Below are 19,757 nucleotides of genomic sequence, written 5' to 3'. Positions count from 1 at the left end.
CATGCCAGTTTCCGTGTTCTTAGAAAGATGCCGGAGTTCGCAAAAGGTTTGGATCTAAAGGGGTGTAAGGTGTTTTTGGATTGTGCGGTTTGCAAAAAGGCTAAATCCAAGGCGGCTGCAATTCCCAAACACGCTACACGCCGGTCAACACGCATTTTTGATTTGGTACACACTGACATAGTGGGTCCTTTCCCACCAACACTTGGTGGCAGAAAGTATTTTATAACAATTGTAGATAATCATTCTAGATATGGATTTGTATATCCTATGAGAGAGAAATCTGAGACCTTTCAGATCTTTAAAGACTTTGCAGCATTTGTTTCTACACAATACCAAGTTCGCATCGCCAGAATCCAGAGTGACCGTGGTGCAGAATTCATGTCTCAGCGTTTCCAGGACTGGATGCGTAAGAATGGAATTCTTCATCAGACATCTGCTCCATATACACCGGCTCATAACGGAGTCTTAGAAAGAAGACAAGGGGTTCTACAAACCATGATGCGTTGTCTTCTAGAAGATGCCAATCTCAGTAACGCATACTGGGGTGAAGCAATCAAATATGCAAATTACATTGTCAACCGTACTTGGAGCAGTGTAATCAATCAAACTCCTTTCTACATGCTGTATGGCTACAAGCCTAATCTCAAGAACCTCCATATTTTTGGTTCATATGCTATGGTGAACACTCCTATAACTCAAGGACCAAAGAGACTAAGATTTATGGGTATTGATGATAATTCAAAATGGTACAAATTCATTGATACTAAACATGTGATTGTCATTTCACAATCTGCTAATTTTGAGGAAGATATTGACTGGTCCAGGATTCATTCCAATGATCCTGAAGTTTATTTTCCTAGAGATGGTGTTCCAGATGCCACGCAGCCTGATGACAATTCGCAGGCAGATATTCCTTCTACCAGTTCTTCACAACCTGATGTTCCGTCTTCTCAAGCCGCGGATGCTGATGCTAGCGACGAACGTGAGGACGAGGATGAAGAAGAAGAAGAAGAAGACTGGTCTGTTGTTCCTAGACGCTCCAAGAGGGCCACAAAAGGAATCCCTCCACAACGTTATTCATGGCAACTGACAAAATCACCATTACCTTTGATTTGCAACGTTACTCTTCCTCCAGAGACATTCACACAAATCAAACAGCTTCCTGATTCAGAACAAGACAAGTGGTATGATGCAATGCAGGATGAAATGGACAGTTTAAAGAAACTTAATGTATTCACACCTGCAAAACCTCCAGCAAACAAGAAAGTCATTGGCACCCGATGGGTCTACAGAATCAAGAAGAAACCGAATGGTGAGTCTTTATACAAAGCCAGACTGGTAGCTCAGGGTTTCGCTCAACGTTATCCTGAGGACTACACAAACACTTACTCACCAACAGTCAGAACTGAAAGTGTAAAAATTGCTTTAACCACTGCAACTATTCTTGGTTTAGAAGTTTTCCAATTTGATGTGGACACAGCTTATCTACATGCAGACCTAGATGAAGAGATCTACGTGAGAAGCCCTCCAGGATTCCGAAAGCAAGAAGGGGATACCTGGTTCCTGAACAAAAGTCTTTATGGTCTGAAACAGTCAGGTTTAATGTGGTATTTATGTCTTACTGACAAACTAAATTCAATGGGCTTTATTAAGTCCGAAACTGATGAATGCGTGTTCACAAAAAGATCTAACAATGCATATGAGATAATTCTTGTTTATTTTGATGATATTGTTTATATTGGTCCAAATAAGAAAATGAGTGAGATTTTTGCTAAAAGTTTGCAGAGATACTTCACACTAAAATCTTTAGGACACATTAGCACTTATTTAGGTGTTCAAATTGAAAAGACACAGAAGGGGTTTAGTCTTTCACAAGAGGAGAAAATTGACCACATTCTACATCATTGCAACATGAAAGATGCTAGCACAACAAAGACACCCATGCAAACAGATTTTCACAACTTAACACATGAACCAAGTCCTGAGTTCGAGGATCAAACACTTTATCGTTCAGTCATTGGTTCACTATTATACATTAGTAGTTGGACCAGACCTGACATCGCACTTAGTGTTAATCTTTTATCACGACACGTAGGTAAGGCAACACAATTTCATTGGTCATGCATTAAGAAGTTGTTGAAATACCTAAAACACACTAAACACATGAAGTTATTGCTAGAACCAACACACACTGATCAACCAAAGTTGATTTGTTTTGCCGATTCCGACTGGGCGAGCGACAAGAAGTCACGCAAAAGCACTTCTGGTTACATGATGTTCCTAAATGGTTGTCCTGTTTACTGGCAAGTGAGAAAACAGAGTTTTGTTTCATGTTCATCTACTGAAGCTGAATATGCTTGTGTTTCAGATGCTTGTAATTCTCTAACGTGGTTTGATGCTTTGATCACAGATATCTGGACACGTCCGATTCGACCAATCACCGTGATGGAAGATAATGTATCTGTTGTTTATATTTCTGAGTCACATTTTACAGGTTCTAGGTCCAGACACATTGACATTCGTTATCAAAACACAAAGCAATTAGTTAAGCAAGGTTTTGTTAAATTGCAATATGTTTCTACACATGATCAGATCGCAGACATGCTTAACAAACCACTCGCCGCAAATCAACACGAATATCTGCGAAAGAAGATGTGCCTTAATTGATGATTTGATGACGTCAGCCCAGACTAGCAAAAGAAGGGGTGTCACGATGTTAAAAAGTTTGCTAGGCCTGAACTGCCTGAATTGACACTCAAGAGTTAAACTAAGAAAGCTTTATTGCGCAGGTCATAAAACAAAAAAAGGTTCTTATCTGAAAGTGATTTATTGCGCACGCGTTACACATTCCAAATTCCTCTCTTCTTTGTTCGGCAGCCAACTTTGGCAAACGTAGCTTTCATTATCAAAATGTAACCAATTAGTTATTTTCTGTTTCATTTACTATTTTTTATTTTATTATTAAAGTTTGTTTATTAATTAGAATATTTTCTTAAAGACTATTTCTTTTCTAAATATCTCAAAAGATATGCGGAAGGGAATCAGCCACGGTCCATCGATCTCCAACAGGGTGTTTTTTCCCCTGACAGGCCTCGGATCTGAGAGCGGGAGGAGCCCCTGTGGGAGGGAAGGGGAGGCAGCCTCTGGGCTCTGAGACACACGGGACCCCCAGGCGGCTGGAGGAGGAGCCTCTCTTGCTGCCCCTCCCCGCGGACTGTGAGGCGGGCAGGCGCTGCGGAGGGGGCGGCGGGGAAGCGGCTCTTGGGAGGAACGGATCGGGCACCGCCAGACTCCTGGGAGGGTTTCTCTCCATCGAACTTACAGCCATCAGGCGGGGGAGAATCGGCGCCCGGATCCTCTTCCAGTGCAGGAGAGGCAGGAGCAGCAGCGGCGGAGGGGCGAAGCTGGAGGCTGGGTGGGGGGGGAGACTCTTCTCTTGGGGGGGCGTTGAAGGTGTCAGCACCCCCCCCCTTTCTTGCCTGCGTCCGGGTAAAGCTACAAGAGCAGCGGCATCGCCTGGAGCTTTTCATCAGCTGCAGATTTGAGCTCCCTCAATCCTCCCGCCCCCAACACACACACCCCCTTAATCGCTTCCCGGTCTTGGTCCGACCAGGCACTCCGAGGGCGGCACTTCTTCTTCTGGCAGCTGCCTGCTGAGGAGCCCCTGGAGGGGCAGCCGAGGGCAAATTGCCTCCTCCTCAAGGAGAGAAAATCCCCCTTTCCGCCTGTCTTTCTCAGCGGCAACTGCCCTGAGGCGCCTCAGCTCTCACCCACCCACCCTGCCCCATCTTCTGTATCCTTGAAAGGAGCAGGCGCGGGGGGGGGGAGTGATGGAAACAGCCCGGCCCTTCTTCACTCCCCCAACCACAGACAGCCACACCCGGAGAAGGACGGGTTTCTTCTGACTTGGGGGAGATATAAAAATGGCAGGAGAAAATCCAGGTGGGCTGAAACTTCCCTTTTCTTCGGGTTGAGGTGGAGCCGGTTCCTCCCCCTCCAGACCTTCCCAGCCTCCGGGCACCGTGGAGGCTCCTGAGTGGCCCTGACTGATCGACCGGGGTCCTTTGGGGCTTCTTTTTAATCCCAGCAGTATTAAATCCTCCCACTTTCTTCCCCCAGAGAATAAGAGGGGCCCCTCCTTTACTCCCCCCCCCTAGGCTGCAAGAATCCCAGCTCTTACTTTCCCTTCGCTCTCCCCGACAGCTCCAGAACTCGCCCCCTAGGACAGCTCCCAATTGCCCCGCCCCACCCCGCCCTCATTTAGCCAGAGGGCTGCCCTCCCCTCCCCTCCCCAGAGGGACTGTAGGTCTCAATGGTTATAGAGTCCTTTGTGGGGAGATCTTTCTTTTCTACAGGTTGAGAAAGAAACTTCTACCTGGGAGTTTGGGGGACTCTCTGTTGGTCAGTACCTGACCCGCCCCCGGGTGGAGGACCTGGTAGACGCATGGAATAGTGCGACTACCGGGGCCCTAAACCGGGTGGCGCCTCTGCGGCCTCTCCTGCGGCGACGAACCACCCTGGCACCTTGGTTTACCGAGGAGCTAAGGGTGATGAAACGCCACAAGAGACGCCTAGAGAGTCGTTGGAGATCCTCCCGTTCCGAATTTGACCGAGCACAGGTACGAGCATATTTGAAGACGTACCTCGTGGCATTAAGAGCGGCCAAACGTCAACATTGTGCCGCTCTTATTGCGTCTGCAGATAACCGCCCTGCCGCCCTGTTTCGGGTGACCCGTTCCCTCTTGTTTGAGAGACCACGGGAAGCCCCACTACAGGGCAGAGCAGAGGAGTTTGGGAAATATCTACAGGACAAAGTCGCTCAAATCCGGACGGGATGGGCCCCTTTCAGTGGTCCAGTAGAGACGCCCGTGGCGAGTCTTGAGGGACCGCTTTGGGAGGAGTTCGACTCGGTTGCCATCGAGGATTTGGACAGGTTGCGTGGACGTCTGCGACCCACCACATGTTTATTGGACCCGTGTCCCTCCTGGCTTGTACTGGCATCCTGGGAGGTTACGCGCGACTGGCTCCTGGGCCTGGTGAACGCCTCGTTGGGTGAGGGGTCCCTACCAGCCGCCTTGAAAGAGGCGGTGGTGAGGCCCCTGCTCAAGAAGCCTTCCCTGGACCCAACGGACCTAGTCAATTATCGTCCGGTCTCCAACCTTCCTTTTTTAGCGAAGGTTGTAGAGAGTGTGGTGGCACAGCAGTTCCCTCGTCACCTGGAGGAAAATGATTATCTAGACCCGCGCCAGTCCGGCTTCCGACCCGGGCACAGCACTGAGACGGCCTTGGTCGCATTGGTTGATGATCTCTGGAGGGCCAGAGATAGGGGTTGTTCCTCTATCCTGGTCCTATTAGATCTCTCGGCGGCGTTCGATACCATCGACCATGGTATCCTGTTGCACCGGCTAGAGGGGCTGGGAGTCAGGGGCACCGTTTTACGGTGGTTTGGCTCCTACCTCTCTGATCGGACGCAACGTGTGTTGGCAGGGGAGCAGAGTTCGACCCGGAGGCCACTCACATGTGGAGTGCCACAGGGATCGGTGCTCTCGCCTCTCCTGTTCAACACATATATGAAACCGCTGGGCGAGATCATCCGTGGTTTTGGGGTGGGATATCATCTGTATGCTGATGATACTCAGCTATACATTTCCACCCCGAACCACCCCAATGAGGCCGTCGAAATGATGTCCCGGTGTCTGGAGGCCGTACGGGTCTGGATGGATGGCAACCGACTAAAACTCAACCCTTCCAAGACGGAGTGGCTGTGGCTTCCGGCCTCCCGGTTCAACCAGGTGCTTCCATCTCTGGCCATTGGGGGCGTCCAACTAGCCCCCATGGAACAGGTGCGCAATTTGGGCGTCCTCCTAGATGCCCGGCTGTCCATGGATGACCATGTAACAGCCGTGGCAAGGGGGGCGTTCCATCAGGTCCGCCTGATGCGCCAATTGCGCCCCTTATTGGACCGGGATGCCCTACGCACAGTCACCCATGCGCTAGTGACGTCTCGCCTGGATTACTGCAATGCTCTCTACATGGGGCTTCCCTTGAGATGCACTCGGAGACTACAGTTGGTCCAGAACGCGGCCGCGCGGGTGATTATGGGGAGGACTAGATACTCCCCTGTAACACCTCTCCTGCGCGAGCTGCACTGGCTTCCTGTGGTCTTCCGAGTGCGTTTCAAGGTTTTGATTATGATCTTTAAAGCGCTTCATGGCATAGGGCCTAGTTACATGCAGGATCGCATCCTGCCCCACACATCCCTACGACCGATTCGCTCACACAGAGAGGGACTTCTCCGGGTGCCGTCCGCCAAACAGTGCCGGGGGGCGACACCCAGGAGCAGAGCCTTCTCTGTGATGGGCCCAGCCCTGTGGAATGACCTCCCCCGTGACATCAGGATTACGTCCGATCTCCGCTCCTTCCGTGTACAGCTGAAGACCCACCTCTTTCAATTATCTGGCCTGGCTCAATCGTAATTTTTCTCTTATTCCTCCTAACTGTTTTTTAAATTGTCTTTTAAACGTTAAATTTTTAATTACATATTGGGTTCTTACAATTGGGGTATTTTAATGCTAATTTTAACTGTCTATATGATGTAATTTGTTACCTCCTCCGTGTCCGTGTCCGTGTATGTGTATATGTGTTTGGTATGTATGTATGTCTATGTGTTTTTTATACATTTTCTATGTTTTATATGCTCCATTGTACGCCGCCCCGAGTCCTACTTGGAAAGGGAGCGGCTAATAAATTCAATTTATTATTATTATTATTATTATTAAAGATCCAGCAGGAGGAGGAAGCTGTGGGCTTATCATGTTTTGTAGCCACCTCCCCCACTGCCCCAGATGCCCTTAGTTTTATGTCTTTTTTAAAAGAAATGGGCAGTTAGTATTTGAAAGCAAAGCCTCTGGAATTCATGTCATGGTTTAAACAATGGGCCTCGTAGTCATTGTTCCCAAAAGAGGGAAGATGGCTGCAGCTCAGGCCTTTTTTTGGGAGGCTGTGCAGGGGGTTTGCCTCAACTGAAAATGGGGGTGTGAAATGGATAAAAACCACAAAGGGCCTGGGAAGAAGAAGCGACTGGGAAGAACGTCCGCTCTTTCTTTGTGGATAAATGAGGGTTTTACAGTTGACCCAACTTGCCATGCCAGCCACTCTGAGAATGGGCAGCTCACCCCTGTGACACACATTATGTGAGCGTGTTGATACAAGCATTTCAGCCGTGCCCTGACACACGCAAAAATGGCCTTGCTCTCATTTTTGCTCTGGAATGGACAAATGACTCCTTTTAACCATCCATCATAAGCCAGGATAAGAAAAGGAGAAGGAGGCCCATTCATATGACACAACTGAATCGGTTCAGACCAATGTGAGGTCAGTCTGGGCTGAAGAGGCAGTTGGAGATTGTGGACTTTGGGCTCCAGTCCCAGAAACCTGTTTATTTTAAATGATTTATAGAGCCACCCATCCCACATTAATGACATACCAGACTCCATACTCACAAAGCACTAGAAGCTTGATTTTGATCTGGGAATTTATCTCCCTTCAACGGCTGGGGTGAGATTTTTATTTCACAAATAGGAAAGCTTACACATTTTTTTAAATTAAAGAGAAATTCTAAATTCTTTCAACCAGAGCAGAAAGAAATGTTAACACTATAACTAGTTTAGCTATTTTCTATAAGCTGTTTGACGACACTGTTTTCTTTAATGTCCAATTTCCCTTCATCTTCCCATCTTTCTGCCCTGCGTCTCCAATAGATTTGCTTAAGGCTGAATGTTTATCATTCTATGCTTTTAATTGCTGTATATCTCATGGATCACACTCTAGGGAGCTAAACAACTTTTTCTACTGAGTTTGATCATTTTTTTCATTGTTTGGTGTTTACTTTTTATTTTTCTTCTGTCAAGGACTACATTTTACTTGGTTTTTTAAAATATATTTTAAAATATCCCTTCGTTTCCTCTGATCCTTCCCTCCCTCTAATTCTGAGCTTCATCTGAGCAGGGTTTCCTAAAAGAAAGCAGATTTCGCATTCAAATCCTCCGGTTGTCAAGGAAGACAAAAATCCCTCCCTCCCTCTCTTTAGTGGTTGCCTCTATTCCTGGCCCGCCCCCTTCATCATGACAACCCTGTAGCCAATCAAATGGGGGGAGGGGGAAGAGGGGTTGCCTGGGAGCTTCCCTGCCCTCAGCCTAATGGAGAAGAGGCTGAAGAAGCCAAGCCAAAGGGGGGGGGGGGTGTCAAATAAAGAGCAACATTCAAAGTTTGGGGATGATGAGAAAAAGGCAAAACCTCCCAGAATTGCAGAGGGAGGGGGGCCTTAAGCTTCCTCCCCAGAAAAGGCTGCAATGAAGAGGGTCTCCTCAGCTGGGGGATGCGGGGGCTCTGCAGGGGCCACAGGGACCCCCATCTTCCTCAGAGTCACAGAAGGTCCCCTCCAGAGTGAGGCTGGCTGCCTTTTCCTCCCAGACAACCCCGGATCCCCCTTGAGAGACCCAGCCCTGCGTGGCTTCTCCCCGACAGGAGCTTCTCCTGGAAAGACACGGAGCCCAAGCGAGGCTGGAGAAACCCCCAACATTCAACCCTGGGATCCATAAACCAGGTTGGTCTCATCCCAGGAATGCCCCACATCCCCTCCTCCTTCCTGGCCATCCTGGGCTTTCTCCGTGGGTCTGGGCTTTGCTTTCCCCTAGGTGCCCCATGTTAGATTCGGGCAATGAGAGAACAGACTCCAGACGATAGTGACAACAACAGCTCTTTATTTAGTAGTAGTAGTAATCCAGCTTGGCTTGGGGTCTAATAGCTCCCCTTTTATAGGGATCGGGTACACCTCCCGTCCAATCAGAACAACCCCTTGTTCCCGCCCTAGTGGTGGACCTGAGTGGAGACTTACAGCGGTATATGCTAATATCTAACACCCCTCCCCTCTTAGATGGAGCGTTCCAGTTAGTGACAAAGTCCTGTAAATATGCCGGTTTCTGCCTTACTTGGGTGGACCGTCGAAGTTCGGGTTGAGTTGGAACGGGCGTGAGATCGGCGTGTTCCTCTTGTTCCGTTTCGCTGGCAGGGGATGGTAGGTTCCCCTCGCTCGGAGGCTGTTCCGCTTTATCGTTGATCTCTGGTTCCACCCCAGGCTCTGTGGTGCTGTAGCCCTCTGTGTTCGGATATTCGGGTTGTTGCATTTGCTGATTTTCTGACAGAATGAAGTCTTCGTTTGCTGATCGTAGGTTGGAGTGCGTTAGGCGACCACGGAGTTGGTCTATGTGCCTCTTCTAGTTCCTCCCGTCCTCTAGTTCCAACAAGTATGAACGAGGACCCGTGATACCAATTACCTTTGCTGGAATCCACAGCGTCCCCCCTGCATAGTTGTGGGCGTATACTGAATCCCCTATGCTAAAGTTCCGAATTTTGCTTGGGGAGTCTGGGGGCGATGAGGCAGAGTAGTTTGGGTGAAGCCGGTCCAGGTGAGACCGTAAACGGCGACCCATGAGGAGTTCAGCTGGGCTCCTTCCGGTCGTGGCACTAGGGGTGATATGTTGGATTAGTGAGTAATGGTCAATTCGTGTTTGCCAATCACCTGGGCCCATCCTAGCGAGAGCCTCTTTTGCAGATTGCACCATTCTCTCCGCCTGTCCGTTCGATGCCAGATGGAATGGTGCGACGAGGGCATGCCGAATTCCCTGACTCGCTAAATATGTTTCGAATTGCATGGCCGTGAATTGGGGCCCATTGTCGGAGACCAGGAGGTCAGGCAGGCCGTGGGTGGCGAAAAGCCGCCGTAGTACCTTAATGACGGCCTCTGCCGTGATTGAAGTCATTAGGACTACTTCCAACCATTTGGAGTATGCATCCACAACTATTAGAAACGTTTGCCCTTGGACTGGCCCTGCGAAATCAATGTGTATTCGCGACCAGGGTGCTTTCGGTTTGTCCCATTCCGTGGCGGGCGCTTCAGGGGGGGCTGGTCTGGACTCTTGGCACGGATCACAAGTGGCTACCCATTCCTCTATCTCCTTGTCCATGTTTGGCCACCAAATGTAACTCCTAGCTAACGCTTTCATCCTTACAATTCCGGGATGCCCAACATGTAAAGCCTCTAAGACATTTCTCCGCAGTGTGTATGGAACAACTCGATCCCCCCACAATAAACAACCTTGTAAAACCAACAGTTCATCGCGCTTAGACCAAAACAGTTTGAATTCGGGTCCCACATTCCCTTTGGGCCACCCCCTCCATACCCAAGTTTGTACTTGTCTGATTACGTTGTCCTTAGCAGAAAACCTAGCAACGTCCACAGAAGAAACTGGCCCTGAGTCCAAACAGTCAATCAAAAGGACCGGTATTTCGGGAGTGGGGTCTGTTAATAGTTCTGGTAGTGGGCAATGGCTGAGTGCGTCTGCATGCCTTAATGAGGAACCCGGTCGATGTATCAACTTGTAGGAATACGCAGCCAGGAAAACAGTCCACCTGGTCATGCGCGGGGAGAGTGAGACCGGTGTGGGGCGGTTTCCCGCCAAAAGACCCAGCAATAGTTTGTGATCTGTGATAAGTTCGAAATCGCGGCCGTAGAGATACTCGTGGAAACGCTTGACTCCAGCCACAGCGGCTAACGCTTCCCTGTCCATTTGACTGTAGTTTCGTTCAGCCGATGATAAAGTCCTTGAGTAGAACGCGATGGGTGCTTCGTTTCCGTTTGGCATTCTGTGGCTGAGTACTGCGCCGACGCCGAAAGGTGATGCATAGCAGGTCAATACCAGTGGTAAGGTTTGGCTGTATTGGATGAGTAGCGAGTCGGTCGTGAGCAGGCGCTTGACTGCGGTGAAGGCGGCCGCCTCGGCACATCCCCAGGTCCATTTCGCGTTCTTGGCTAGGAGTTGGTGTAGCGGCTCAGCGACGGTAGCTTTCTGTCTTAGAGAGCTGTCTTAGAGAGCTGTAGAAGTTAAGAAGTCCGAGGAATGCCTGCAACTCGGTCTGATTTCGTAGTGTGGGGGCGTCCTGGATCGCCTTAATTTTCTTCGATGTTGGGTGTATACCCAGTCCATCGATTCTATATCCCAGGAATTCTACGCTAGGCACGTTAATTTGGCATTTTTCCTTTTTTAGGCGGAGACCCTTTTCGCTGATTCTGGCCAAAACAGTTCTAACACGTTTTAATAGTTGCTCCTCGTTTGCAGCCGACACCAAGATGTCGTCAAAATACGGGACGACTCCTGGTATGCCCTGCAAAAGCCGTTCCATGACGCTTTGGAACAGACCTGGAGCGATGCTTACGCCGAATTGTAACCGGTTGCATTTGAAAGCACCCCTGTGCGTCACTATAGTTTTGGCCTCCGCCGTGGCGCAATCCACAGGCAGCTGCTGATATGCTTGTGCCATGTCTAACTTCGCAAATACTTTTCCTGGCCCCAACGAGTGCAATAGGTGTTGGACTACGGGCACAAGATACGCGCTTTGTTGTAGAGCGACATTAATTGTGCATTTATAGTCCGCGCAGATGCAGACTGACCCGTCTGGTTTAACTGGGGTCACGATGGGGGTTTCCCAGTGCGCGTGATCCACCGGTTCAAGGATCCCTTGCTCTACGAGCTTATCGATTACTTTGTCAATAGTGGGACGGAGCGCAAAAGGCACTCTTCTAGGTTTGAGTCGGATTGGTGCCACTTTTGGGTCTAGATTGAATGATGTTGGCTTTCCCACATACTTACCAAGGCCAGGGCTGAACACATCCTTGAACTCCTTAAAGATCTGCTCAGCGCTGCTTTTCTCCATGGCGTTGATTCCAGTGACTTCTAGCCCCAGGGCTTCAAACCAATCCAGTCCCAGGAGGCTTTGTAATGGTGCGCTGGCGACGGTCACGGGCAGCTGGGCTATGATGTCTTTGAACTGGACCCGAAACGTGCCTTGACCCATGATGGGGACCCTGTTCCCCTGGTAGTCTCGTAGCAGGATGTCTGGTGTTCGCAATTGGCGCTTCTTAAGGCTCGGAATTGCTTTTTTCATGGCTGACCACGAGATGATCGTCAGGGATGATCCCGTGTTGACTTCCAGCTCGCAAGGGGAGTCCTCCAGGAGGACAGTGAGTTTCAGCTTTTTAGGCCACTTTGTGCGGACCTGACCTATCGTTGTGAGATAGGTTCTCAAGGGTTCTCTCTGGGGATACTCTCTCTCAGTTTCCTGGGAATACTCTCTCTCGGCTCTCTGTGAATACGCCCTTTCAGCTCTTTGGGAGTACTCTCTCTCGGCTGACTCCCTCGGTTCTCTCTCTGGGCGCACATTGTTTTTCCGCCAAGCCCCTGGGTTGGGCTTCTGTCTGTGGTACATAGGAGGCTTCCATTGTGTGGCAGGGACTTCGCTCCGGCACACTCATGCGATGTGCCCAAGTTTGTCGCAATGTGAGCAAACAACTTTTCTGAAACGACAGGTAGACCGGGGGTGGTTCCCTCCGCAGCTTGCGCATGGTGGCAAACGGAATTCGGGTTTTCCCGCCGGTCTTGTGTGACTGCTCCGCATGCGATGACTGTCTTCGAATTCGCTGTCCTCAGCCTCTTGATCGGTGGCCTCATAGTGCACTTTGGCTTGTCTGGCTCCCAGCTGGATCGTGCTGTATCCCCGTTGTATTGTTTCGGAAGATTTGTCCGCGGATTCAGAAGCTCTCGCCTCGTCTAGTGCGATTTGCAGGCTTAGGTTGGGTTTAGCCAAAAATCATTTTTGTAACGAAATGTCTTTTAACCCGCATATTAGGCGATCCAGGATTTGCTCGTCCAGATCCCTGAATCCGCAATGTGTAGCTGCTTTCCGAAGTGCTGCAACGTACTGGTTGATAGATTCTCCCGCCTTCTGGTTCTGCGTGTTGAATCCTTGGCGGCAAACGTGGCGGGAAGGTTTTGGCGCGTAATGTGTTTGCAACGTCTGTTGCAGCGCTGTCCATGTTACCGCCTGGATGGGGGTTGGTTCTGAGAGATCCCTGGCCATCTCGAAGATCTCTCGGCCGCAGTAGCTCAGGAACATGTTCTTCTTCCGGGAGTCCGGTACTCCCGTGAGATGGTTTGCTTCGAGGAAACACTCGAATCTCAGCATGTAGGATTCCCAATGCTCGGTGATTGGGTCGTATGGAGTTGGAGGAGCATGCATCGACATCTTGCCTGCGTTCGAATTTGCCGCGCTGAGATGGCTGCCGGAACTTCTGCCGAATTCCAGGGCTGGATCGGATCCGTAGATTTGGAGATATCTTCTTCGTCCTATCTGTCTCTCAATCCCACCTTCGTCGCCAATGTTAGATTCGGGCAACGAGAGAACAGACTCCAGACGATAGTGACAACAACAGCTCTTTATTTAGTAGTAGTAGTAATCCAGCTTGGCTTGGGGTCTAATAGCTCCCCTTTTATAGGGATCGGGTACATCTCCCGTCCAATCAGAACAACCCCTTGTTCCCGCCCTAGTGGCGGACCTGAGTGGAGACTTACAGCGGTATATGCTAATATCTAACACCCCATATATAGAAAGAGGTGGCCGTGCAACATGGGATATGGTCTCCCCCTTCCCAAGACTCAGAAGATGACCCCCTGCAACACTGGAAGTCTTTAAGAAGATGTTGGATAGCCATCTCTCTGAAACGGTATAGGGTTTCCTGCCTAGGCAGGGGGTTGGACTAGAAGGCCTCCAAGGTCCCTTCCAACTCTGCTATTGTATTGTACTGTATTGTATTGTATTGTAAGATGGAACATGGAAGGGGATTTTGCAGATCTGCTTCCCTTCCCCAACATGAGGCTCCCCAGCTTCTTCCTCCTAAGTGGGGCTCCCCACTCAGCCGGGCAGAGTCTGGCATCCCTGCAAGAGCTCCCTTGCCTGGCCTCTGCATGGGAAAGGGTGGCAGGGGAACATGGGATATGAGCTTCTGCATTCCTGGGATGGAAGTTGGATTTTGTAGATCAGCTTTTTCATCTATAACACTAGAGTCCTGAGCTCCCCTTTACCCCCTCCCCTCCTCATGTGGGGTGAGGGGCAGACTTGATTTCTCCATCTCTTTCACTTGGTTTTTTCCTAACCTCTGTTTGTGTGTGTGTGTGTGTGTGTGTGTGTGTGTGTGATTTTTTTTAACTCTGCAAACTTCTGGTAACTACTTTTTCACTAAAGTTTATTTTGTTCTTGGAGTCTGGCCACACTATTTCATCAGTCCTTTTGTGTGGTGCCTTTGAGCATTAGCTTTCAAAATAAAGTAAATTTTGGCTCCAACGCAGCAGGCAGCTATTTTAGATCTATTTTCATGCTCTGGCATTTACTGGCCTCTGGGATTTTCTCCTTAACCACTATGCCAACAAATGTCACATTTCTTTTTGTCTTCAGCCACAGGTGCCGTGTATTCCCTCTGGGCTCAGTTTCAAGCATGGAGACCCCAAATCTCTCAATTCTAGATGATGGATTTAATTCAATCTCTGCCCCTGTTATTATGAACCACTTGAGGATGATTTCCCTTTCATTTCCCTCCAGAGAATTTTCCAACAACCTTTGAGTCCAAGAACGAGTTGAATTATCCAGGGATCCTTCCTGAGAGGGAGAATTATGATAAAAGTTTCAGTTCTGCTCTTTAGCCGAATCCTTCAGGGGAGACTTTGGCCAGAGAAATATGGAGTTTGGGGACAGGCAGGGTCTGTGCTCTTGAATGTCCGTCTCTCTCCTATCCAGGTGAAGCTGAGTCTTTCTCTGTGATTCAATCAGGAAAGCAACTGGATCATATTCCACCCTGTGAGAGTCCTTTGAATTCTTCTAATTCTTCTTTAGAAAAAGGAAGGAGATTGATTGATTCGCCCCATGAATGATGAACCTCCTGCTTCTGCTTCTGATGCTGCTTTTGTCCCATCCAGTCTCTGGGAAGCTGAGAATGAAATGCCCGCAGAGTTTGAAGCACCAGGATGGAAAACAACCACAGAGCTTTTACAGTCCAGGAGACCATCTCATTGGTATAGTCATCAGTGGAGAGGAAAGATTGCATAGAAAGTTGCTTTTTGACGTGGCTCCTTCTCTTCAGTTTGTTTTTCGTGACCAGTAAGTCATTCAGGGTGATAGAATTGCACTCCCTCCGTTCTAACACTCTCCTTCTTTTCTGCTTTTATTTTTCATTTATTCCTATATTGGGGGATATGTCTAATTTCCTGAATGATTTTGATTTCCATGGCTTCTCTGTTTTGTCTGATTTTGTGAAAGAGACTCAAAAAAGGGTCTGAAAAAAAGCTGAAAGGGCTGCAGATTATTTTCCCCTCTCAACTCAATCCTTAAATATCACTTGGATAATGAATTTTATTTAAAGTAGTGGTGGAATCAGTTGTAGTTGCTGTACCTCAGCCCATTCCCATATTTGTGTAACTGATCATTGGTTTTGAATCAATGTTGGCTTAAGGCTCAGTAGGCTTCTGGGGGATTATATATATATATATTTAAAGTATTTGTTGGTGCTGTTGATTATAATAACTTTTTTTTAACAAAAGGGATGTTTATGGTCTTGCACATGGCCTAATATTCATTTTCAACATTCAAGTGGTCAACAAGAATTCCCAGCTCCTGCACAATCTCACACTGGGCTACAACATCCATGCCAACTATTGGAGCACTTTCCACACTTCAGATGCTTTGCTGGACATTCTCTCCACTGGAGAAGCCAATGTCCCCAACTACGGCTGTGGAAGGAAGGAGAACCTCCTGGCTCTTCTTGATGGAGCTACAAGGGAGATCTCCATCCAGATATCAACATTAGGAGGCACCTACAAAGTCCCACAGGTCTGTGTGTGAGTTTCTCCATCTTGTAAAGGGCGTGGTGAGGGGGGGGGGTGAGCAATAGATGCAATCATGTCTTCTCCATGTAATTCAAGAGCTGCTTTTCTCCATATTAGCAAAAATGTCAATATTTTACCCCATTATGTTCATGTTGAGATTAATCATAAAAGGCCTGAAATGCAAGCATTACATTCCCCGGAGAAGACATTCTACCAACTAACTGATAAAACAATATCCCAGATATCTCTATTGGCGTCTTCATTTTTACATATAAAAAATGTCTACCCTTTCCAATCGGATTGAAGTTGGCAGTAGCAGCGTTTTATCTATCTAAAAAGTGGAATAAAAAGGACTCTAGAAATTGTAGGCCAACGAGAATAGCATATATTGTGGCTAAAATTTATGCCAAGTTCCTCTTAGTTAAACTTGAGAAAAATGCATTCCTTGCAGAAGAACCAGAAGGTTTTAGGTAGTGAACAGCTATATAGATTTTATAATAAATATTGCATGTCAATAATCTAATATTGCTAACAGATTTGTCTTGAAATATCTCATCTATATCACTGAAGTAAAACACGTTTGCTGGCTTTCTAGATGTTAGTGCATTTGTCATAATTAACAGAGAAATATTATGTAGGAAATTGATTGCCCTCAAAATGGAGCTCCACCTGTTAGTCCTGATCCAGGCTCTTTCTCCAGGTCCTTGTTTGAGAGGGAGGTTGGGGCTCAATGGAGCAATGAGAAGAAGGATTGATACTTACAAAGGAGGAAGGGAAGGATGCATATTTGAACCCTTGTTGATCAGTCTAGATATTGACAATTTACTTCAACTAATGAAGGATCCAAAAACACATCATAAATAAATGTTATTTCTTTCTTTGCCAAAAATTACTAAATTAGTAGACCGGTGAAATGCAGTGCACATAGTTTCCAGTACTTGGATTTTAGAAAGGCTTTGACAAAGTAAACCACCATCTACTTCTTCGAAAGCTAAAAATATGTGGGATAGACAGCATCACCCCCAGATGGACTCAGCCTGTGGTCCTCAGTGGAACTACATCTACATGAGGGAAACAAGCAGTTGGGGACCCCAAGGTTCCATTTTAGGCCCAGTACTCTTCAACATCTTCATCAAGGATTTGGATGAGGGATAGATGGAGAACTAAACTAATTTACACATGACACTAAACTGGCAGGAATAGCCAACACCCCAGAAGATAGGCTCAAGATCCAGATGGATCTAGATAGACTTGAACCCTTGGCCTATCTAAGAAAATGAAATTCAATGTAGAGAAAAGCAAAGTCTTACACTGAGGCTAGAAAAACCAAATGTACAGGTACAGATTAGGTGAAACCTGGCTCAATAGCAGTAACTGTGAGAGGGATCTTGGAATCTTAGAGGACAATATCTCAAATGTGAGCCAACAAAGTGTGGCAGCAGCCAAAAAAAGCCATTGCAATCCTAGGCTGCATCGACAGGAGGAGAGAATCCAAAAGACGTGAAGTATTGGTACCACTTTATAATGCCCTGGTAAAACCACCCTTGGAATAGGGCATTGATGGAGAACCTTTTCAGCACCAAGTGCTCTTGTCAGGGACGCAATCTGGAAGAGGAGTTGCCCAGCGTACATGCCAGTGCGTACATGTGCACCAGGCAGCTCCTCTTCCGGTTTCTGGCATGCACCCACATGACAATCAGCTGGCTGGTACGCATGCGCTCGCAGAAACCGGAAGACCAACTCTTCCAGTTCCTGGCACTACTGTACACACAGAGGCCAGCTGATTGTTGCACACACATGCGCACCAGAAACCCGGAAGAGCAACGGGCAAGGCCTTGTGTGCCAGGTGACATGGCTCTGCATTCCACTCAGCCCGAGCTTAGAAGCTGAGGGAGAGGGCGCCATTTTCCCCTCCTGGGGCCTCTGTGCATCCCGTTTTTTGGCTTCCCCAGTCCCCAGAAGTACTGTGCCGTCCAAAAGCTTTGGTCTCACTTTGCAGCTTCAGTCTGGGGGGCTTGCAAAGGTAAGGCCTGCGCTCAGCTGGTGGGTGGGGGCTGGAGGGTGGGTGGGGTGATTCGGGCGGGGCAGCCTCGTGGTCCCATGTGGGCCGGATTAATGGCTTCAGTGGGATATATCTGACCTGTGGGCCGTAGTTTGAGGACCCCTGGTATAGGGTCTCCTTCTTGAGCAGAGGGTTGGACTAGAAGACCTGAAAGGTCCTTTCCAACCCTTTTATTTTGTTATAAGTTCTGTTATAGGTACATATGTTTAGCATGCTAAATACCTATTGGAACATGCTGATTTACACTGTGATATTATCATACTTACACATTGGATTACATACCCTGTGAGGAAGACTTGGGTTCTTTTCTCATAATAATTATCTGATAATTAATAAATCAAGTTCAAAAGTTATGGTCTTTGAGCTACTTCCTGTTTCTGTGGACGACGGACATGCTGTCCACCGCTCGCCATCCCGGTGGCCCCCCCCCTTGATCCAGGGCGGGCACAGAATGCCTTCTAGGGGCGTCCTGCCGAGGGGGCGGCTTGCTGGAGCCCCCTGGAGCAGCGGTGGCTGTAGGGGGGCTGCCAGCTTTGCCCTAGGCACTGGGAGGCTTTTTGGGGGGGGCGCTTGCCACGCGCGCTTTTGTCCGGAGGAGATCGGAAGAAAACGCTCCACTTGAAGGCAACAGCAGAAATGCGGTGAGAGGGGAGCCCCCCCCCGTGTCTTTCTTTTTACTTTCTTTGAACAACTAAGTAAATGAGGATTAGCAGTATCCTTAAGACTCTTTGATCTTTGCGAAGTTTTAAGATTGGAGAGGGGGGTTTGCTCTCCCCCCCTCTCTCGGAAAAGCGGCTCTACACGATCTCTCTCTCTTGGAGGAGAGAGGGAGAATTGGGAAAAAAAACCTTTGATTTTCACTTCTTTCAAGAAATGGGGTAACGATCCTTTTTAACAATTGCGGAAGAAAGAAAGTGAGCTGACCTAAAAAGCTATGAATGGAAATTTTCTAAATGACTGTTCTCCGATCCCTGGGGAGGGCTGAGCCAAAATGGCGTTTCTTCCCCCGTTTCTATTGTCGTTACAAATGAACTGTCGTCTCTGAAACACTTTTTGGGCTGGAATTATAAAACCCGGGTGAACCTTAGAGGAATCTCCTTGTACAACTCTTCCTTGGATTGGGAAAAATTGAGCTTAACCATAGGGGAGCTGTATTGAAGATCGATATCCCACACTGGACTTTGCCCCCCCTGACGGCGTGCTCCTACAGACGCCATCTTTTCTGCTTAGACCTATAACTTTTTTTGAACTTTGAAATGCCTGCAAAAAAGCCTCCACCCAAACCAGCCTCGGCTCCATCTTCTGCTGTCTCAAGCCCGGTTCCCCCGCAAATGCAATTAACCTCTTTTTTGCAACCAAAAGCCCCGGGGGGGGGGGAACATCAGTCTCAAGAAACGTTCCACCAAATGTTTCAAACACTCTTAAAGGGACAGGACGAAATAAAAAAGCAGCTGGTGGACTTAAAGGAAGAACTCAGACAGAATCAACAACAGACTTTACAAAATAGTCAAAAAATAAATGCTCTGGAGGAGGGTGCTGTGGGGGTGGGAGAAGAGATGAAGGCTTTACAAGAAAAAATGTTGGGTTTGAGAGTTACATGGAAAAAATGGAATTTGAAAGGATGTCTTTTTTTCTTAGATTTCAAAATATACCTGAAACAGAGGGTGAAGACTTAAGAGAGACTATGATAACAATGCTAGCAAATTATATTAAAAGAGATAAACAGCAGCTAGGCTGGGATATTGACCTGATATATAGAATCAATTCAGCATATGCAAGAATACACAATGTTCCAAGGGAGGTACATGTTAAGTTTTTTAGAAAGACTACAAGATATGAGATTAGGAGTTCAAATGGGGGAACCTCTAAGATATAAGGAAAAAGAAATAACCATTCTGAAACAGATACCAAAAAGAATAAGAGAT

The 19,757-nt window shown here is 47.9% G+C and overlaps 1 protein-coding gene across 1 annotated transcript in view; it reads left to right on the top strand.

Moving 5' to 3' along the window:
* Positions 1-14,818: 14,818 nt before the first annotated feature.
* LOC309392717 (vomeronasal type-2 receptor 26-like) overlaps positions 14,819-19,757 on the top strand; it is a gene marked incomplete at both ends in the record, with an annotated part of 29,646 nt that continues 24,707 nt past the window's right edge. The window contains 2 exons of the mRNA XM_081954144.1: positions 14,819-15,045; positions 15,486-15,774. Of these exons, the coding sequence (XP_081810270.1) occupies positions 14,819-15,045; positions 15,486-15,774 (516 nt within the window). The remainder of the gene's footprint in view (positions 15,046-15,485; positions 15,775-19,757) is intronic.

This window comes from Natrix helvetica (assembly GCF_964273705.1).
Source record: "Natrix helvetica genome assembly, chromosome: 5".
Lineage (NCBI taxonomy): Eukaryota > Metazoa > Chordata > Lepidosauria > Squamata > Natricidae > Natrix > Natrix helvetica.
The sequence above is the reverse complement of the archived record's forward strand: the minus strand, read 5'-3'. Positions and strand labels throughout refer to the sequence as shown.